Source organism: Lissotriton helveticus, chromosome 2_1 (assembly GCF_964261635.1).
Source record: "Lissotriton helveticus chromosome 2_1, aLisHel1.1, whole genome shotgun sequence".
In the NCBI taxonomy this organism is placed as follows: domain Eukaryota; kingdom Metazoa; phylum Chordata; class Amphibia; order Caudata; family Salamandridae; genus Lissotriton; species Lissotriton helveticus.
The window spans coordinates 1,028,847,626-1,028,870,547 of NC_136059.1; the positions used below are offsets into that span (position 1 = coordinate 1,028,847,626).

At 47.0% G+C, this 22,922-nt stretch overlaps 1 protein-coding gene across 5 annotated transcripts in view; it reads right to left on the bottom strand.

The window, feature by feature from the left end:
- NTRK2 (neurotrophic receptor tyrosine kinase 2) overlaps window positions 1–20,507 on the bottom strand; it is a 590,175-nt gene extending 569,668 nt beyond the window's left edge. For 4 of the 5 annotated variants that reach the window (XM_078675807.1, XM_078675806.1, XM_078675805.1 and 1 more), the window contains exon 1: window positions 18,258–18,833. In XM_078675807.1, coding sequence (XP_078531933.1) covers window positions 18,258–18,472 — 215 coding nt within the window. In that variant the 5' untranslated portion in view covers window positions 18,473–18,833. Of the gene's footprint in view, window positions 1–18,257; window positions 18,834–20,225 lie in introns of those variants that run through there. The other variant, XM_078675804.1, reaches the window with a different exon arrangement.
- Window positions 20,508–22,922: the final 2,415 nt, after the last annotated feature.

Consider the following 22,922-nt stretch of genomic DNA (forward strand, 5'->3'; position numbering starts at 1 on the left):
CGTCACCCCGGATGGGGGCAGCGAGGTTGACTCGAAGGTCCTACAAAAGGAAAACAGATATAGTGGCCATTAGCACCCAGATAGAAACGGACCAGCCAGTCGATCTGCAAGGGAAGCCAGACGCGTCAATAGAGACAGGTCATCATCGGATGAGAAAGAAACATACAAATACCCAGCCGGTCCCAGGGTTCACCAGTTCCAGACGCGAGCGGGAGTGGATGAGACAACCAGAGACAGCAAATCAGTCCCCAAGCCATACCAAGATGATCTCTGCAGATATTACCCTACCGTCTGGTATACAGGACTCGGAACAGGACGACAGTGTTGTTTTCGACCGGACAAGACAAAAGGAAGTAAAAATACATGCGGGCGCTCGGAAGAGAACCAGAACAACATCCCCTCAGAAAAGAGGTCGAGCATCACTTGAACAAGAGTCACAAAGGAGGACAGACTGCCGATATCAAGCTGAGCCCTTCACAGACACCTCAGACACCGAAAGTGAGTGGATCACTCAGAAGTTGAGTGAAAATCACCATGAATCTGAACATACGCACATCACGCGAGAATTTGTGCAAGTGCAAAGATGCACTCTTGTAATAAAGGATTCTCTCGTCAAGGAGACAGAAAGCCACACAACGCAAGCTGAGATGCGTCTCCATAGCTCAAACGAACAGCCCGCGGACTCGTATGGCTGATCTAGGAACTCTAAATATGTTGGACGCTAAGTTCATTTCGTTAACAAGTGGGGAGATGTAATGTTGGGATGCATTCTAGTAGTTGGGAGTGGGCGGAGCTAGGGGGCCAGAGGAAGGGGAGGAGCGGACACAGGAAAGGGGCAGTTAGAGTAGGGACAGAGACACAGAAGGAAGCAGTTAATAAAGCTCTTATGAAGATAACATATTTGTCTGTCATCTGTGAGTCACGACACGACATTGGCAGGGTAGACGCTGTCTACCCTCTGAAAATAGTGGGTAGACATCGTCTACCCGCGTCTGCCCTTGTCTCAAGCCCTGTCTCTACCTATCAAAAGCATAAAAGATTTCCCTGCTTCACAACACAAACATCCACTTGCCCAATTCTCCTCATCACTAACTTTAAAATCTTCGCTCGTTCTGATTTACAGATCGCCCATACACTATCTTATGCTTTCTGATGCCTTACTGGACTCTCTCTCTACAAATGACATTAAAACATGCTGCGTTCTGGCAGCCTTCCGTAGATTAAAAAAAATATGAACTTCATCAGACTAAACTCTTCTCTCTAACCTTGAATGGCTTAACTAGATTAACTTATCTCCAGACTTACTCATACAGTTGGGAATGCACTTGGTCGCTTTTCATAGATTTAGCATAACCAGAAACCATCCAATCACCTGGACTGGTCATCGTGTCATTTATTCCAACCTCACCGCTCTGCTGTCACTGCTGAATATATTCACCATAAACCCCAAAAGTGTGTTAGACCTTGAAAGTAACAATTTGGACTATCCATCTTTCAATCTCAATTTATAGTTGAATGTATTACTCAATTACGTAAGAACCCAACAATAATAACCCAGAGTCCAGAAAGTACACTGAGTGCAGACATTTGCCTTGACAATCTTATACAATGAAAGATCTTCTTAACCACCCAACATAGTCAAATGCAAGTTGACACTGACTTAAATTCACTAAAAACAAACAAAAAGATTCCTGGAAAGCCACTGGGAGACAAAATGCAAACACAACAGCACGCTTTCAATCTAGAGTCTCTCAAGAATAAATAAAGACACTGTCAAAAAGGCAAAAGACCCCATTACTCTTCTGGTATCTCAGAAGCCGTCTCCCAGTCAAAGGAACCTTACTAAATATTAGTGAAACTTTGAAATCTAGGAGTGCACTGCCACCGGAGTTACTCACTCTGAAGAACTCAGCAGTTCCTGGGCAACCCAATTAATCTTGAAAGGCAAAGAAATTTAAACATTTTTTGACACAAAACTAAGAAGGATAATCTGATAAATGCAGCCTCATGTATGCCCTCTCACCCACTCAACAGTTTAGGTTGATGTCTACATCCCCTCTCTTCTAATGATTTTTCCAACTTCATCATGGCTTCCTGCTCTGCGGCTTCTCCTGCAGTCTAATGCCCAGTCCACATATTGAAGAACATTCTCCTTAATAGCAGCCATGCCAACCAGAGCCATAAGTTGCTACTTCTTGTCATCTGGATTATTACTGAGTGAACCTGCTATATTATCCTGATCATGATATAAATTCCACCATGACTGACAAACGGGACAACATTAAAACCGTCCTGACTCAAATAAAGTGGTAATTTTGTTACTAGTCCTATTCTCTGTTCTGCACTGGATTGCATCTTTCCTCTGTGGCAGTTCCTTCATCATATCACTTCCTCCATTCCCTTTCGTTGCTGTTCACCTCCTCATGAGGTGTGCCTCAAGGTTTCTCCATCTTCTATCTAATCTCAAACCTATACTTAAGCCTAATCTCGTCCTCCGACCACAACTGCTATTAGTGCACTAATGATATGAAACACATAAACCTCCAAAATCCAGCAGATGTCAACTCCTCTCCCATCAGCCAATGCCTTAAAATGGTTGACCATTGGATGCTAACTAACAACATCCAACTAAACTAATCAAAAACTATTTCCCCACTGCCATCTGACCATAAGAGCTAGGTCCACCCCCAATCCCTCCAACACAAGTAAGGCATTTGAGAGTGATTCTGGACTTCACATCATATCTTCCCTGTAGCACAAATGATTCAAATTGTCAAAGGAAAGGGAATTTTCTATATCATGTGATCCCTATGTTGAATATTCATGTACCTAAAAAAAAAACGAAAGAGAACAGGCCACAATCACTTTAGCGCTTTTCTGACTTAACTAAGCCAATGGGCTATAACTTGGAGCCCCACTCTATCTGCTGTGCAGGCTCCAGAAAATCTAGAAAACAGCTGTCAGGCAACTCCTTAATATACATTTCAAGAACCACATCTCACCAGCTCCAACCTTTACACTAGTTGCCTGTGGTTAGATGTTTCACCTTTAAAGCAAAGTTAATTGCAGATCGAACCAAACACAGGACTGGGCGGGTTTTCCTTCAACATAAACTGTGCACCTACTGCTAAAGCATAATACTAAATTCTAGGTTTGGCCCACTCTTGACCAATCCTTCCTTCAAAATATCCTTCCCTGCCAGAAGGTCTTTCTCAGTTGAGAGTGTCAAGCTCTGCAATTTGAATAATTGACAACAACCTTAAATTAAGATGAGTCTTAAAACATTGTTATATTCATTCATTTAATTTGATCATATGGTGTACTGCTAAACAAGGCGTTAGATACTCACATTGCATGCCTGCAACTATACTCACAGTTTTCTACAGCAACTTCATGCTAAACCAGTCACAAGTTCCTCACACATTGACGGGAGCATGGCTTTATATCAGCAAAGAATGAGAATCTCTTACGGGCAGTACGCAAATTCCAATATCATTTAGTCTATAGGTACTTACTTTCCAGCAAGAGTGTTAATTTAACGCTGCTCAAATTTATAAGCAGCCATAACCTAATTTGAAATACTAATGTATTTAGAATGGCGATATGAGCCCTCCTGTCCGAGTTCATACATTAACAAGGTGACTGGGGTTGTGTTTTACAATGTTAACACTATGCAATATAATGTGTCTCCCATGGTGTCCTTTTTTTCTCAGCTCCAGAAGGACATATCCGAAGTGGAAGCCCGTGTGAACCAACAGGCCATGGTAAGCCCCTCCCCCAGGTCCCCACACACATGACTCATGGACCCTTCAAGGTCGATTCAAAGCATTTGTAATGTTCTTGATCTGAATGTCAATAGGAAAATCCCCCACTACGTTACCTGTAGACAATTTCACCAAAAGAACAATATTCATTTATGGATTCCAAAGGATCCAAATCTCATTTCAAGTTTTGGTTCTACAGACTTAGGCAGATTACTTGAGTTTTTGAAAAGTTAATTATGATGTGCTTCATTTTAACACCAGTAGCAAATATGGGTGTCTGAGAGCCAAAACCAACAAACAACAAACGTAGCGTGGTATTTCCATCCAGTCACCTTGAGACACATTGGAGATCAGCCAAAGAAAAGAGAAAGTAATAACTGGATTAACAAGCAGCCCTATATCATGCCATTACAGGTAGAAACCAACAGTCAAAGACCCACCTCTTGTGCTCCTCGTCTAAGCTCTGGGGCAGCGCCAAGACAAATAACACTCTCTAACAAGCATGATCTCTTCCCAATCTATCAGGTATTTCCTACAAGATAGTTTGGTTATCCTTAGTAAAGCGCTTTTCAATTTGCAAAGCAACAATAACCCTTACAGTATTCCCTTTGGCCCACCTTACTAAATATCCTAGAATTACACATTGTTCAACAGTAAAGAAACCATCGCTAAATGCACCTGTATGGAATGAGGTAGGCCTTCTTGTGTAACCCATATTAATAGTGAAGTTAAAATAATTTCTGCATTGCAGTTTATTAGGAAAGTCAGCCGGCATGATGCCATTTTATCCTAATTTTTGTGTATATTGGGAAGTTTGTGCATTCTCTTTACTGATCTCTTATCGTCAGGCTCATTAAATATTTTTACAGCAGGGTCACACTTTACATCAAATTATAAAGATGAGTTTGGAACACCTAAGTTTGAGAGAATGCTCCTAGATATGCTTCGGAAACAGAAGTTAATTGATTGACTGTGACTCAACACATAATTCTTAGGCTCTGCTCCAAAATGATTTAAAATCATGCTTTTCCAGCCATTTTCTGGCACCATATTTGTGTGTTTAACACCATATACAAATCAGTGTCAAAAGTCATGATTAGTTCCTCTGTACTGAAGCGTCTTGTAAGACAAACCACAAAGAGGTCTGTTACTGTGTTTTGTTATTGTCTTGTTGTCCTTAAGTACCCTACCATGCAGGATGTGCCTCATAGAGATTTTAGCTATTTTATAATTGAGACACTTCAATGCTTTGGCATTGATTAGCTTTTTTTTGCATGAAACTGATTAGAATGAAGATGTTTATTTTTCTTTGTACCCCCTTATCATTGGCAATGTTCACTGTCTTAATAATTGACTCTGTAGAGTCAGAATACTCAAGAATACACTCCTCAATTCCTTTTGGTCCTAGTGCCATTTTTCTTTCTAAGGTCATAGCACTTGCCAGGAACAGCATAAACGTAGTCTTCTGTTTGAAAGCTTCAAATATTACTAGTGGATAATGATTAATACTGATTTGACTGATCAGATAAAAATCAAGAATAGCATTCTAACTCCTACTAAGAGATTACACATCTATTAATCACATATTTATTTTCTCCTTTAACAAAGGGATTCATATCCCTGTTAGTTTTTAGGAATCTACCAATCTGTAATTACATTGCATGCAGAATACCCTTTTCAAATAATTGGACACATTTGTATTAAGGTTTATATTAGCCACAATGCACATAGTTAATTTATAGCACGTAAGTAATTACCTATTCCAGGAATTTTAAAGGGTAAAAATTCATTCAAGCATTTCAGTGCAATAATTGATTTACTGATTTTCAATTCTTTTATTTTTTCTCTGTGTTCAAGGCGTCTGCAGCCTACAAGAAAATCTCTGGATATAAAAATAATAACGAACACTTCTGTAAAGGCGACATTTCTCAATAGCTGAGTTTTCCCCACCACTTACTTTGAGGAAGTATACAACAAATCTGCCAACACTCAAGTTTGTCTTGATACAATCAGCATTCCTCCTAGTGGCCACACCTGATAATTTAAGGGCATTGTCGGAAAGTAAGAACAACAAAATGTTCAATCTAAAAAACTTCCGAAGCCCTAGTCTCACAATTGATCTCACGTCCTTTCAGACAATCAACAAATGCGACACCACCAAATTTGTTAAGTAGCCCAGCTTTCATTTCATATCAGGGTGGAGGTAACACAACTGTTCAATCCTGGTTTTCCCTGCCACCTGCATGACAATAGGTGCTTCACGGTCTATAATAAACCAACTTCAGTCAATGTTGATATCTGAAAATGAGAGGCACATTGCTGTTGAATAGTGCAATGTTAGGCTTAGAATGACTCAATACATTTAATTAATGGCAGGCCAGAGAGAGCAAAATTTGATCTAATGAAATCTCGGAATTATTGCTGGAGAATAAACTCCTTAAAAGTAAATAACTGCTTGCTCCTAAGCAAATAATATCAATGGGCAAGCTATTGTCACTGCCAACACCAGATACTATAAGTCAGTGAGGACCGCATCAAGCTCATTGGAGAAATTACTTAAAATACTTTGGGGCCTTCAACGTCCAACAAGTTAGCCTTAGATAAAACAGACATGGGTTATATAACATGTTAAATATTTTTATGACAAAAATACTAATATTCCGAAGCTTGTTATATTTTCCACCTCTCCAGGTTTTACACTAATAGTTGTCACTGCATTCAATACTCACGAGGGCCAACATGCACGGATGCCTGATCACCTGCTCAATTCTACAGAGCTATGCCCACTGCTCTCTCTTTCCTCTCTACTCACCCCCCACACACTTCAGAACGCACTCTTGATTAATTAGCTGGATAGAGACAGCCAATCACGCCCTCCAAGTGGGGGCGTTTTCAATACGCATGTACAGATGATCACAGATACCTGATTTCTGCCTACCAAAAACAACAGATTTGAAACATCTACAAGAATTCCTAATTTATGGATTAATTAGCTTTTTTGGACATCTATTGAGTGCTATGATATTTTTGTATATAGTGTTTCCCATGATAACAAGATTTCCCGTAGGTGCCTATAAATCGGATAGAAAAGCTCGCTTGTGATCTACAAACATCACGATGAAGGAGCCTTCTGTGAGATGGACACACTTGCTCCTAATCCTGAACTATAGCAGGCATTAATATATACCCCACCATTTCACTAAGCATTACTTCATTAAGGTGTGTTTTTCTCACTCAGTTTGCAGTTACCCGTGTCCTTGTGGCACTACAGTATGTCCCAAATTGGGTGTTTAAAACAGAGAGAATTGTGAATTCCCACAAAAGTGTCACCTTGTGGTTGTCCGTCATCTTTGTGTGTGCCTCCAACCTGCTGCTCCACTGGGAACACCACTCTTTCCACTTCAATCCTAATTCTCTTACTCTGGAAAGTCTGCCATTCCAGTGGATTTTCCACATTCGAATTAGAAATTTCAGTCATAAAAATATGCACATTTTGAGCATGTGATTTAGGGTTTGCAATATGCACTCTGCTCTCAGCTTATCGTCTGTCTCACCTACATTAACTTTAAATTCACACAAGCCTTTTTGAATCAGGAACTAAAACGTGTGGGTCCTGCACTTGCCTTGCAATTATTTTAAGACCATTACTATCCTTTGTGGCGTATTTCAAGTAAATGTGGATACCACAGTCAACAGATCATATGTTGGTTTACTCTTATTAAGTTTCTGCATAAAGCCATTCTGAAAGTTGTGTTAATGTGTTTCTTTCCGTACAGACTGTGCAGCACAGTCATGCCAGAGCCAGGACATCCTATTCCTGGGAAACAGTGGTCTTTATGACTTTAATCAATCAAGTATATATTATAATATAAGAGTTATCTTCGCCATTTGGTCCATAATTGATGCACGTTTTGAATAGCAGCAGACTGTAAAAAAATATGGCGCTACTTATAGCATGTGGATGAATGCTCTATTAAGGTCTGGTTTTTAGTGTGCTGCATTGCATTCTGATATATATGGCATTTAAAAATAATTTGTGACTCTAGCTAATACTGCCATGTGTCCTTGTCTATGTAAACAGGATAATGTGGAAGAAAGAAAGAAAGAAAGAAAGAAAGAAAGAAAGAAAGAAAGAAAGAAAGAAAGGAAGAAAGAAAGAAAAGAAAGAAAAGAAAGAAAGAAAGAAAGAAAGAAAGAAAGAAAGAAAGAAAGAAAGAAAGAAAGAAAGAAAGAAAGAAAGAAAGAAAGAAAGAAAAAGAAAGAAAGAAAAGCTTTATTTTAATAGTTCTTTCTTTTCAGGTGTGACAGCCCCGTTTGGTCAACTCAAATTAACCTAGGAAGTATTGGTTGTGTAAAACAAACAGATTTGAGACAGCAATGTTTCAAGTTGTCAACCACGGGGCTGACTTCAAGCGCTGTACGAAATACAGCCTGTCTTTAGAGCCAACAGATCAGTTCTCACATCTCCAACAGCACACATCTGAGCCTGGCTCGGTGGCGTAGAGAAGAGGTTTTCAGTCACCTTGTGGCACATACGTGTGATTTGTCATGGTAAAACTAGGGCTGGTTCCAGTACTGTCTCTAGAAGAGAGTTGGTGCGTTCTGGATTGCTTTTGTTAAGTAGCTGTGCTTTTAAGATGAACATGCACCTTTAATGTGTGTGCCTTTGTTCCTGATTTCTGCGCTACAGAAATATTTTTACAATCGGAGAGGGAAGGAGGGTAATGGAAGAGAGAAAGCAGAAAAAAGTAAGAAACACATAATGGAAACACTACTGAAGAGTCAGAGCAAAAGTAATCAAAAAGGAAGTAAAATAAAGTGTCAATCAATAAAGGAACGACAGGAAAGAAGAAAATTAGACTGCAAGGCTGAAAAAGACATAAAACAAAAAATAAAAAGACCTAAACGGGTAAGCAAACGTAGTGACTATTTAAAGATGCATTATAGGCAAATTGAAAAACAACTATGTAAAAAAAACACAATACACATATATGATGAACTATTCTCAAACATAATTATAATCAATATATCACAAATCATGTTGGAATGCCATGTCGCTCTCGCCATTTGACTCAAAAAGACTCCAATCACAAGAATATTGGGACAATTCAAGTTTAGAAGATTCCTCAATTATTTTGGTGTTTCGAATGTGTGGTGATTCAACCCTGTATTGGCCTTCCGAAAAAAAAATCATGTGTTTAAGAGGATAAACTCGGAGCTAAAAAAAACTCTTGAAAAAGCAACTTTCCAAGCATCCATTCAACTCAGTGTGTTGACACCAACTCACCCAACCTTAAATCGAAATCTCAGGATGTTTTGAGGTAATCAAAGTGATATAGGTGGAAAAAGCTATTACACTCCTAATCTGTATGATCCGTCTAATCATTTGAAACTCACACAAAGATACGAATTATCTCACAGTTTAAAAAACACATTTGGCCCAGACCGAAATATGTGCTCATATCGAGGAAGCCATCTTTGGTAACCTGTGGTTTCCACCAAGGTTTCAACAAAGTCACCAATGATATTGACTCTTCAAATGCTACCTCTAGGGATCCTGCTTGCCAATCACAACAACTCCATACACCAGTATTCTGAGGACCCTGAGCTTTCTCTCAAAGTGTCTATGTCCGACAACGTTCATATACTAGCAACATTTCCAATGCCATTCAGATATAGATGTCTGATGAGTAGCTGGAGTGAAGCCCACAAAAACTAAGAGCGTCCTTATCTGCTTGCACCGGCCCCAAATCCAAATCTGGCTAAATGAAATGGCCATTGAGAATTGTTTCTTCCCTTACAGACTGTACATTGTCAATCAGCTTCAACATGGATTTCTGCCTTTCCTTCAAAGACCATGTGCAGGAAACATCTCAAACCACAAAGGAGCAAATAAACCTTCAGAGAAAGACCAAAAACTGTCAGTCAGCCACCAATCTCCGAAGCCACCAACCTCCGATTCACTATCTGAACTCTGGTGCCAACACACATTCACAATAGAAATAAGCCGCTGCTCCCCAGAGCTCCACTTCTCTGCCCGCAACTCCAACCCACCTTGTTACGGACCACAGGAAACATGATTGCATAACTATAACACTGTGAGAATTTCATTGGCTAAACTCCATATCCTAAATCCAGTCCACAAATGTTTGCACATCTAGAAAATACTTCAGAAAAAGACAACGAGGCAAGAGATCTCCAGTGATGCCCAACAATTTGGAACCGGTCCCCTGGGTTCGAAGACTGGCTCCTCCATCCAACAATTCAAGAAATAACTTTTCCGACAATGCTTGCCTCTACACAGCTTGCTTGTACACCCTCCCTCCCTCCCCTTCATTCTCTTGGCCCAGGCCTGATATACTTTACATAGGGCACCTTTGGCCCATAGACACAGCATTTATGGCCTCTAAATACAGACACCTCTGGGATTCATAACTACCTATGCTACACACACTACCCTGTTGTCCAACAGCTTCAGAGTAAGGTAAGGTATCTTCAAGTGCTATAGAGAGATGTGGATATATTTTTACCTATAGAACAGGGTGTTCAAAACACAAACGTGTATTACTCCTGTAAAAACATATATGATACTAGCAATATTTTGTTGTATACCGCCATTCCATAACATACCATGCAACTTACGCCTTCCATATTCAACATATTCTTACTGTTTAGCCCCTTTTGAAAGACAACTCGTGCCCTGACTCCTCCCACCCGAATGTAGGTAATATTGTGGCCCTTTCACCTTGCCTCTAAATTACATCCATGCAACAAACACATGTTTACACTTAACCCTCCAATTCAAGAGGCCTTGTATGATGCCGCCCCAAATCATAACAAGCTTTTGTTTCTGTATCAAACAAGTCAGTGCAGCATGCTGTTTATTTTATTTTGTTTTAATTTATTTTATTTTATTCCTTGAAAGTTTCCTAACATGTGAGATAGGCCCAGAAATGAAGGTGGCAGAGCGTTGTACAAAACACAACAGGGATGAGGGTAAGGAGCGAAAAAGTAGAAAACAATCTCCCTACGGTGAGGTGACGTAGACAGTGGATATACACAAAGGTACATTTTCCAAAGCAAAGAAGCAAGAAGGCATATAAAGGAAAAGAAAAACACATTGAAAATATGGTTCTAGGTAAATCTGACATGTAAATAAAAACGAATTTCCCAAAACAGTATGGGGGATGATTGCAAGGTCCTAGCATCTTCCTATAGAGTGGTTAATGATGCTGCACTGTTTGTTTCATTGATATGCGCCAGAAAGGCCTATGGATGCTCGAGGTGAGAAAGTAGTATGGCCGAGGCCGCCTTAAGGGAATCTAAAAGGAGGGCCAAGTCCGCAGAGACCCTGGCACACGAGGCCACTTTCTTAATCCGAAGGGTTGTGGACAGGGCCTAGGCAGCAGCAGCTACGCCATAACAATACATGTTTATGTAGCGCACTTCTGTGATTGTAAGCGCTGTACATAACATGCAGACGATGCTCAGGGCTATACATAACATGCACCGATTTTAAGGGTCCATATTTTACCGACCCCTGGAGGATAGACGGCTGACTCAGTCTTGACAGATTGAAACTTCGGGACACCCCCGTTGGGGGTAGCCGTGCGCTTTATTAGTGGTAATAATAATAAAACGTGTGATCCCCACATTTTCCTGTGACAAGCGTTGAATGCACTGAGCCGCCCGACATATACCAGCAGCAGCCTCTGACACGTCATTTATAGCACGTTATATCTCCTGGTAACCGATCTACAGGCTCCCAGGGATTCTGGGGAGTGGTCTGGGAAACTATGCAACGGGCTCCTCCCATAGACTATGGGAGGAGCCCGTTGCATAGTATGATAGACAGGCCAAATTGTGGCTTTTGACCCAGATGAAACAAGTGACACAACGCGCATATCTTCACAGGGCCCAGTACAGGCCGAGTGACATTTTGATCTTTTGCCACCTACACCTGCCTATTTTATAGCTGGGAGTAGGTGGCCGAGTAAGTGGCCCTGCAATCGGCCCTGATTTTATCCTGGAAGCGACAACATGTATCAGATATTTCAGTGCTTTACTGTGACTGTGAGTACCGTCATCAACTGAAGTAATCGAAGTTACAGTGATTTATTTGAATGTTCATGAAACACGGCAGGCCGAACTGACTTTCATGAACTGCAGGCTGATGTACTTTTTTTGTGTCCGTGGATGTTTCGGTGTAGTGACTGGGATGTGTTGTTTTCAGGCACTCGAAGGCTACAAGGCTGGGTGACTGGATCCGCGAGGCCCCCGCTCTCTGTTCTCCTTGCTAAACCAACACACCACTGAAGACTTTTTTGAGGAGACACCTTCTGAAAAGGGCGCTCCCCCTCCCTCGCAATGGACTCTTCCACCCTTTTCTGTTTCTCTTAAGTCCTCGCTGCCTTCTAGTAGTGCTCGTTGGGTTCGACCTCTGAATATCCCAGCAGTGAGGGACATCTCTCTGACACCTCCAGTTGAGAGAGCCTTCTCTCTGAAATGCCCCCCACCCCCTTAAACACTGGCCCCATCTCTCTAATGGGGGGCACCATTGCTTAATTTGTAAAACAAAAAAAATAAGTGCCAGTTCTCTCATTCAGAAGGCCATTGCATGCCCCAAGATATCTACAATCCCTTGTGCAGGCTTATATGCCGGCTCGCTGTCTTAGGTCGGCATCCCAATGCCTTTTTTGTGTGCCAAAAGTGCGTAGAGTAAGGATTGGAGGAAGGTCTTTTTCACTGCTAGGCCCTAAACTATGGAATGCTCTCCCACTAAGCGTACGTCTGGAAACTCGCTACAACCACTTCCGCAGAGCCATCAAAACTTGGCTCTTTAATCAGTAAGTTGCTCCAGCTTTCTCTCAGAGTTTCAAAATCTGCTTTCAAACATAGTGTCTCTCAGCGCCGGGAAACCCTTCTTGGGTAGCTGTCGCGCTTTAGAAAACCAAAAAATAAATAAATAATAATAAATAAATTGCAGCTTGCACCACACATTGCAGCTGCTATACTGCCAATTTGAGTAACAACACTACTACTAAACATCACACTCCTACAAATGTGACAATTCGAACTATTTCATGACCCCAATGCTATAAGAATGGCTTAGGTGACAAGGAACCGTAATTTTTGATACAGATTGCATTAATAGGTAACTGTTGTGATCATCTCCAAATTAGCCAGACAGCGCCACCATGTGGCAGATTGGCACAAGCACCGGTGTTTACAATCAAATGCTAGTGCCGAGCATGGAAACCACCGGCTCAGATTAAGCACTGCTAATCCCCCACCCTACCAAGAAGTGAGTCACATCATTCTGAAAGCTCCTGCTGAGATCCCCTTCCCTCTGAAGCCTGCTACTCGGAGACCCAGCTCCCGGAACACTCCTTCAGTGGGGCGAAACTCTCTTTGACAACCCCCGCTCCCCCAGCAGTGAGGCTCTCTGATACACCCTGCAGTGAGATTCTGAAACCTTCTGTGGTGAGGCACATTTCCCTGAAACACATTTACAGGGGGGCGCATCTCTCTAACTGCCCCTGGCCCTGCCCCAGCAGTGAGAGACAGCCTGAACCCCCCTTTAGTGAGGTACCTCTCTCTGAAAGCCCCGTAGTGAGGCGCACCTCTCTGAAACCCCTCCCTCATCCCAGAGGCGCCTCTCTCTGAGGCCTCCTGCGTCGAGGCACGCGCGGTGATAACGGGAAATCCCCTTACACCGACAACTGTTGTGTTACCCGCCCCTCTTCCTATGATGCGGCGGCTCTCACCTGCCTCTGGGTGTGATTCTGTCTCCTTCAGCCAAAGGCAGCGCCCTCTGGCGGTTCAGTGAGGAGCGTACTCGGGACTTCCCCGGCCAGCTCCCCCGCAACCCAAACGTGCGGGGTGTGCCTCTATGTGTGAGACAATCCTCGTGCAAAATTATTATTGTGTTTTGCAGCTTTGTGTAGCGCGTTTTCGACACGAAGGTATTGGAGTGTTGTTAATTGTAAATTGTATTGGAGTGCTTTACATGAGCAGAAGTAACATATTACACAAGGATACATTCATTCTTTTGTAGGCAGGGGGTGTTAAGTGATTTGCCCAGAATCGCAGGATGTTGAGCCGACGCCGAGACTCAAATTTGGTTCCCCGGCTCCAAAGTCTTGCAGAATTGTGTGCGTTTGTGAGTATTTGTGCGTGTGTGCCTGTGAACGTGTGAGTGAGCTCGGAGGCTACATGTATATTGTATATTTGCATTTTTTGCGAATGTCTACGAGTGTCTGTGTACGCCTTGGTCTGCGAGTGCATATGTGGGTGTGTGCACCTGTGCGCATTTGTGTGTCCGCACACATGTTACTTTATGTCAGTGTGTGTGTGTGTATGCTCATGTTGCTGCACATTTCCATAGGAAGGAAATGCGTACCACTGTGGGTGCATCTTCAGAGGAGGTAGGCCATAGCTGTCATTTTGGTTTCTACCTAGCTGACACCTTGCGTTCTCTCAGCACAGATAGCGCCTATGTATGTCTTCAAGTAACATTCTATCAGTCCTAGAACAGGCCCCCGCCCCCCTAGCGTTGTGTCACACTGTTTGCCCCCCCTACATTTGTAGGGACAGCTCTGCCTCAGCATTCTCACACGCGCAGCAGCGCAATAATTCGCGCCGCTTAACGTCCCCATCGGACTGCCTCGGAAGGCCTGCACCCGGCAATGACCATTTATCATCTAAATGCCTTCGAAATCCTATTATCGGCGAGTCAAGCCGTAATCACATCTCGGCAGGGTTCGTGCTCTCCGCCGAGCAAAGGCACTTCTGCCCCGTAGTAGCTTCTCTCACCCAGCGCCTACAGAAAGCCCTTGTCACCTAGCGCCAACACACAGCTCTCGTCACCGCGCGGCATCACACACCTCTTGTCATGCGTCGCCGACACACAACTCTTGACACCGAGCGTCGCTGACACGCAACTCTTGACACCCAGCAGCAACACACAGCTAGCGTTGCCTAGCGCCTACACACAGCTCCAGTTATTGCGGCCAACACGCAGCTCTAGCCGCCCGGCGCCAATTCCAGGCGCTTCTCATGTAGCGCCAACACACTTTTCATGTAGCTCCAACACATCGTTGGTAATGTATTCCCAGCTTTTGTCACATACCTCCTGTCTCCCAGTTCGTCGTGCTTCACGGCTCCTACTCCCAGTACCAATCGCACCCTATACGGTGTTGCGTGTTACCCGCCCAGGCATGCGCTTCAGCACCTGCAGAGGCGTTTTAAGCGCTATATAAATGTTACAATACAATGCGCTACCTGTCACAAGTCCAGCCCCATTGCTCCTGATCCTGTCGTGCAGACACTGTCCCTCACCGTCTCGTGCCCAGATTCCCGTGCTACTGTTCCTGCCCCAAAAGTATGTGCCCACAGTTCCTGTCGCATGACTCCTGTCATGCAGTCACCGCCCCACGGCACCTGCACACATCTCATGGGCCACAACTTATGCAACATATCTCGTCTCTTGACACCTGCTGCACGACTCCTGGAACTCAGTCCCCGCTCCACGTCTCCCGCCCCACTCCGCCTGTCCCAAAGTTACTTTCTCACAGCTACGCGGAGAGCCCTGACCCACGGCCCCAGCCCCACACCCAAAGCTCTCGTCCCCCATCAGCTCGTATCGAAAGCTGCGGTACTACAGCTCCTGTCCCACGGCTCCTGCCCCACGGTGACGCCTGATAAACATGTCCCTGCCTCGCATCTTCTGCATGTAGTATCCGACTTTACACTGCCCACATCGCCTTTCCTATAACTCTCAACCGCTACCTCCGGCAGTTCTTGTCCCTTCGCACCTGCCACGCTTGCTTGTTCCCCAGTCCAGTCCCACTGTTCATGAGCCGGCCCTCCTGCCCACACCTTCCACCCACACCTCTGTCACCTGTCCATGCCCCACAGCTGTGCGTATCAGATCCCTATAGTAATGTCCTATTGCTCCGGCCCCACTATCCACACACACACATCTGGTCCGCAGCTCCTGTCAAGCGTCACCACACATGTTCTTTCCACAGCTTCTGTCCTGTTTTTATTTTGGGGGGGGGGTTTATATAGTGCAAACTCGACTTATAGGTATCAAAGCGCTTTACATAAGCACCAGTTGCGTCACTGACGGACACATCCACTTTGCTAGGCACATGGAGATAACGTGATTTGCCCAGAATCTCGGGATATTGGGCGTCCCTGCCGAGAACCAGGTTCGAGGTGGACCGCTGTAGCTGTTGGGCCACACCTAACTGTCAAGCAGATCACCTGTCCACAACTCCTGTCACCAAGCTTCAGGCCAGCAGCACCGGTCGGTCACTCGGCTTCAGCCTGCAGCACCTGCCCACTCTTATGCCTGTTCCCATCCACATGCATGCTACTCTGCCTTTATGCTAGATTCCTTCCACACGGGTCTTCTTACGTGATGCACTCCCCTTACGCTTCTGCTGAGCCCTGGGCTTCTTCACTAAGGGGGGAAAAGCAGCCCTTGGTGGCACCCCCTCCCTACGCGGTCGCTCGCTAATGACCTCCTGCTCAGGCTCCTCCTGGGAGACATCGCTATCGCTTGCGCTCTCCTGATCCTCACCTAGCTTCGCCAGCATTAGCTTCAATAGTTGTGCAATTTCGGGGTCCTTCCCCTTTCGTTTATGGCTGACCTTCTTGGGAGGCATCGCTCTCTGCTTATCACAATGCGGGATTGCGCGGGAAACTGTGCTTCCGAGATGCCTTAGATAACTAATTTCCCCACACAGCCGCTTTCAAAACAACGCAAATTGCGCGGGAAACTGACTCCTTGAAGTGGGCGCTCCAATTAAGTCCCCCACTGCTGCCCTGCGCACCTGACCCAGCTCCCGTGCAAATACCAACCCCCGCTCCCCAGCCGAGCCGCCCACGTTGCCACAAGGTACCCGGACCCCAGGAGCCCCACCGGCAGCCACCAACCACCGGAAGTAAGCCCACCAAAAAACCCGCGAACCCCCTCCCGCAATCAGCGGCTGCAAGCAGGCCCCCCAGAACTCCCGGCCCCTTACCTGGCAATAATGGGCGTCTCTCCGTCGCAGCGCGCCGATCTCCCGCCGACTTTCTCCACAGCCGCCGAGCCTCGCCGCCGGGCTCCGGAACACCAGCGCCGCCTCCAAGCCGCTCCTCGCACTCCCTCGACAATCCAACGGGGGGTGCGAGCGCCGAAGGGACGAAGGGACAATTTAAATTTAAATTACAAGTAAAAAGGTAGGGGGTGGAAAAAGGAGTCGCCCGGCGAGGTCGTCAGCTGGGGTGGCAGAGGGCAAAGAGAGACAGAAGCCAGGGTTCCTGACCCTAAATAGGGCAAAGGTCTCCGCCCCCTGCCCCCCCAGCCGGACATACGTGTGCCTGACCCGGAAGTACTTGGGCGACCGAGTGCCGATTGGGCGACCGGTCGCCCCAGATCACGTGACCGGGGGCGGGGCCACGCTGGGGGTGCCCGGGTCCTAAGGGCGCGCTTCATGATATTCGCGCTTGGCACATGCATGCTACTCTGCCTTTATGCTAGATTCCTTCCACACGGGTCCTACCCCCGCTCTTATTTCTGCTCCCCTCATGAAGATGCTTCTCCAATCTTATGCCTGCTCCCTTCCACACCGATGCTACCCTGATTTATGCTTGCTGCCTCCCATACACATGCTTCCCCGATCGTATGCTGCTCTCTTCCACAAGGATGCTACCCCCGCTCCGTCCTACGCCTGCTCCCGTCCACACCGATGCTACCCCGCTCTTATGCCTGTTCCCTTCCACATGCACGCTACTCCGCCTTTATGCCAGATTCCTATCACACGGATTCTACCCCTCTCTTATTCCTGCTCCCTTCATGAGGATGCTTCTCCAATAGTATGCCTTCTCCCTTCCACACAGATGCTACCCTGATTTATGCCTGCTCCCTCCCACACACATGCTTCCCCGATCGTATGCTGCTCCCTTCCCAGGGATGCGGCCCCGCGGCTCCTGCCCTCAGCCCTCCTGCACACGGGTTCCGCCTCCCTCTACTGCCCACCGGTGGCTCTTCTCTGCCACCGTCTCACCAGCAGCACCTGTTAGGACCCATTTCTTGCTCCTATTTTCCTTCACATCACATTTTTGTTATGCTCAGATTTATTCCTATTTTTCTCTTGTTTGCAACGGCGCTGGTATCTTGCCATTTCACGACTATTCGATTTTGTATCTAGCATTAATACTGGCACAGAAACGCTGGATCAGATCAGGTGCGGGGCTCTGCTGCCTGCCCCAGCCCACACGCCCCGCCTTTGCGGGCACGGTCGGGTGTAACTGGTAATAGTAATAAAATAATATTTATAATAATATTAATAACAATGTTTTCAGTATCACGATTGCGATGGTCACTGTCCTTATCACCATTTCCACTGTCATTAACATGCACATTATGGCCGCTCCACCACCCCCGCCTCTGAGGCTGCCCCGCTTGTCACGCGCTTGTCACGCGCCCCCGGTACTCACATCTCCGTGATGTTCTCGCGCTCCGCGCTGCTCTCCAGCACCGGGAAGGCGGCGATGCCCGCGATCTGCTCCTTGCACCAGATCCTGCTGGCGCTGCACTTGCAGGACGCGGGGCAGGCCAGCCCCCTCCGCAGGAGGCCGAGCAGCAGCGGCAGCAGCCAGGCCGGCCAGCAGCGCCGCGCCGGGCCGCGCCCGCCCCTCCAGGAGCTGCCCATGGGCCCGCTCGGCTGCTCCGGCCCGTCCGCGAGGCCCCCAGGCGCGCGCTCCGCCGGCGGCGGCGGCGGCCTCTAGCGCGAGAGCGAGGCGCGCGCGGAGCCAGGCATATCCCAGGCCGAGGGCGGGAAGCGGCGCGTGCAGCCTAGGGGTTTCCCATCCAGCGCATGGCAGGAGTCACAGGGGGTTCACGGGGTCACCGTCCACGCCTCTCCTCTCCTCCGGGGTGGTCCAGGGGCCGGTGGAGGCTGCCGTCTGTCTGTCTGCTGCAGGTGCTGTGGAGAGACAGAGAGGTGCGGTGAGCGTGTGTGCGTGCGTGAGCGCTACTGACATGCCATCCCTGCAGCATCCGGGAGCGAGACACCCGAGCCCACGCGCAGCAGCGAATCCAGCGCGCGGACTGGCGAGAGCATCACTGCCGTGGACGCCAGCGCCGCCCCCGCCGCCACTGCCAGCCTCACTGCCATCTGCATCACCGCCACCTGCGCTGCCACTGCCAGCCTCGCTGCCTTCGTCACCGCCACCACCGTGTCATCTGCAACACTGCCAGCTTCACCATCTTTAATGGCAGCTTCAGCACCATCACCTTTACAGCCATCGCCAGCTTCACTGCCATCTTCACAGCTACACTACCTTTGCTGCTAACTTCACTGGTGGCATCTTCACCAGCACCACTACTGCCACCAAGAGCTGCCACCACCACCTTTACGGACAGCTTCACTACTATCTTTATCACCTCCTGTTCCTGGACCGTCACATCTATGTCAGCTCCCACGCCAGTACCTTCCACTCCACTAGCTCACCACAGTTGCCTCCGCCAGTGCCACCTTTGCATCATTTTACCATCGCCCTTTCAGGAGAAAAAACGTTGACACCTGCAGCAGTCCTTCCAGCCACCCACCACTTCCACTACAAACTCTCCTACACCTCCAACAACCCCTCCAACAACCCCTCACACCCCCAAAAAAATCACACAACCTCTTACACATCCAACAACCCCCATCACACAGCCTCTTACATCTCCAAAAAAACACCACACAACCTCTTACACTTCCAGCCTCGCTTCCACCCCACCACCACTACCACCTTCACCACCTGCAACCACGCCACTACCAGCACTAGCACCACAGGTGCAGCTTCACCTCCGCACAGAGCAGGAAAGGGGGGCAGAGCCGCAGATTTCCTTTTCGAGGACGAACAGGGGGGCATCTTAACCAACAACATGCACCCTTCAGCGTGTGGGAAGAGCTGGGCTAAGGGCCGCACAATGTGTGAAGGTACCTGCTTCGGCGTCAGCCTTGCATGCCCGTGACACCCCCTGCTACCAGGGCGCGGAGCCCGTGACACCCCCAGCTACCAGGGCGCGGAGCCGGTGGCACCCCCTGCTACCAGGGCCGCGGAGCCCGTGACACCCCCTGCTACCAGGGCATCTGAGCCGGTGACACCCCCTGCTACCAGGGCCACGAAGCCGGTGACACGCCAGGGGCACACACCGGGAGAGCTGGAGGCTGCGGGTACCGAGGGATGGAGGCGCTGTCAGCAGAGACGCGAGACTCCCTCTGCAGCAGCTCCGGCCTCCAGCATCCTCCCCTAACGCTCTCTGCGGGGGCGTCTGCTCCCATCTTTTCGGGAGGGACGCATCACTAAGGGAAGGTGTGTGTAGGAGGGGGGTGGGGGCACCGGGGGCATGAGGGGTGGAGGGAGGGCGAGGGGACGGTCACTGAAGCAAACAAATAAAAAATGACAGCCACATACACTCTCCACACAGCATCCCCAGAGGCCGGTACCCACCGGCAGCCTCCTGTCTCCGACGCGTCCTCCTCCCGGGGCTGCAGACAGATGCGCAGGGGCTGCGGTGCTGCTGCGTTGCTGCCGGAGGGCACAGAGGTGCGATATTGCCTGTGCACACTGTCTCTTCGGCTAATAATACCCAGACGCCCTCTCCCCCTCTCCCAGCCTCGCTCCTCTGGCTGGAGTGACGTGCGCGGCCGTGACGCAGAGCAGGGGCAGAAACCAGGGACCTGCCACTGGAGGCAGCGCGGACCATCGACCAAAATAAACCAGCCACAGCAGGCTGCAGTCGGGGGCAGGACACCTGCCTGTATGAACACACGCCCGGCGAGAGCCACCGGACCCCGTCTACTGTAAAGCACCCCACGCACAGCCAGATGCACCCGCCCCCATCCAAGAGCCATATAGAAAAGCTATACGTGATTTGAATCAGCAATGGATGCTCGCTCACCAGCATCAGCCATACCAGCATCAAAAGCGAACGAGCAGATTTTATTCCTTTTATTTGGCATTTTTTGTTAAAAATGTGCCTGTGTGTATTTATTTAAGGTGTCCTTCCTGTGTCTCAGAGTTAATCCTAACTCGAACTATTTTCAGCTAAGTATTATTATATCATTTAAAGACGAGTAAACCAGCCATGGATTTTGCTGGGGAAATATATTCGCACACAGACATATATCTATATATAATATATATACTATTTTTTCTATTTATTTTTATTTGTGATTTGTGTTAGAGTTTACCAGCTTACTACCTATCTTTTTTTTTCTCTACGCATATGAACTGCATCCTCAGTACGTTAACTGGTACTATATAATGCTGATCTTTTTGAGTGCCATAATAAAATGTAATCGTTTTCAGAACGCAGGTAAGTGATGAATGAGTGACATTAAAATGCCTTGTCTGGAAATTTGTCTTTTCATTTGCGAGCCTGGATTTTTTTCCGCAGTAATTTGAAAGGGGAAGATAAACCCACTGCAGTGTAGTAGGCTGAGGAGGACTCTGGCGCCATCACGTGGATAAAATGTGCACAGCCAGAGCCTAGTGCAGCAAGGAGGTAGGTGAGAGCCGGGGAGGGGTATGAACATGACCCGAAGGAAATAGTCGGAAAAGCCACGTGAGCTGTTGTCACCGGCGGTCAAGTTTTAGCACACGCAAAAATCTGGGTCTTGTTGTGCGATTTCCTCCAAGGAAACAATAGTGAAGATTTCAGCTTTGAGGTTGAAGAGAAAATCCACCTGTCTTACCCCCTACTCACCCTCTATATTCTTCTAATGACTTGTAAGTTAGATCACTCGTTTGCGTTGCGTTTCTTTATTTAACACCAGTCTCAATAAGGTAACAAAAGGAAGTCATGGTGCAACTCTGCCCCCATTTTCGACAACAATATTCGCACCGCAATTCTCTAGTCTAGTCACAGTATCTGAAACTACACTGCCCCCACTGCCAATTACACCCCAAGAACCCTCCACATGGTGTTACTTCTTCCCCTCAGAGGCTTTTGCAATGACACATGCACTCAGCATTTCTTTACATTTTGGCACTCATACAAAGCCATCTCCCTTCTTGAATCTGTTTAATGATCATCAGTCTTTGGAGGAGAACTACAACTGTACACACAATTAAGTGTTCTAAAACTTTAGGAGAAAGAGACATTCCACACACAAAGGTGATGTGAGGAAGGCTTGCAAATAGTCTAGCCACAGACAGTCACTCGCAGTAGCACTCCAACCCATCAGTATTTGCCCACCATGGCACTCTAGACAGGAGCCTGACTTATGCAAATCAGTTCAAACTCAGCTCCTCATGAGAGAATCCATCCCAAACTGTCGGGCGAGAACTCTTCCAGAAGGGCACACTCGCAACCTCAGACCAATTTCAGTGTTATTAAGTGTAGAGTCCTCCCCAGAGCAGTGGGGCTGGGTGAGGGCGGGGTGGGGGAGGATTTCGACAGATGATGATGAGGGAAAATTAATTAATTAAATAATTTCCCCTCGTGGTCGTCTGTCAAATCCCCTGCCCATACCTGCACGGACCGCTCCTAAACAGACCACGCCACACACTGAGCTCTGGATTGCATCTCTTTATTCTTCAGCATTCAACCATAAACTGAACGCACTGCATCACAAACTTAATTAACCACACCCAGCCACACCCAACGGATTACATAATACTTGTAAGGAGTCTGCAGAGGATCACTAGAGGCCTCGTATGCACAAACACAGGACACAACATCTCCCTCTTTGTTATATAAAAAGTATGAACAAATATATACACATATACACATATACACATTATAACACCTTGATGAGTCGTTGAGGTGCTTGCACCAGCTTCCAGACCTAGTTGCATGAGGTAGATGAGGGGCGCCTTCATCTGGCATCTCTGAGAAGAGTCAGATGCTTGACTTGGGCACTCAGGTGGACTTGCCTCACTCATGAGGTCTGGAACCGATGAACATTGAGGCAAATGGTTAAAGTGTGACAAGTCTGTGGTTTTGTAGTTTCCAGGTCGTTGCACAGTTACCATATGTCCTTTGTTTGCCACAACTCTTAGCGGTTCAGCGCCAGTCTTGCATGTCTGCTTTTGCATGACAAGAACTCAGTCTTCTTTCTTGAAGACCGTGTTTCGAGCGCCTCAGAGCTTTTCAGCCTAAGCTTT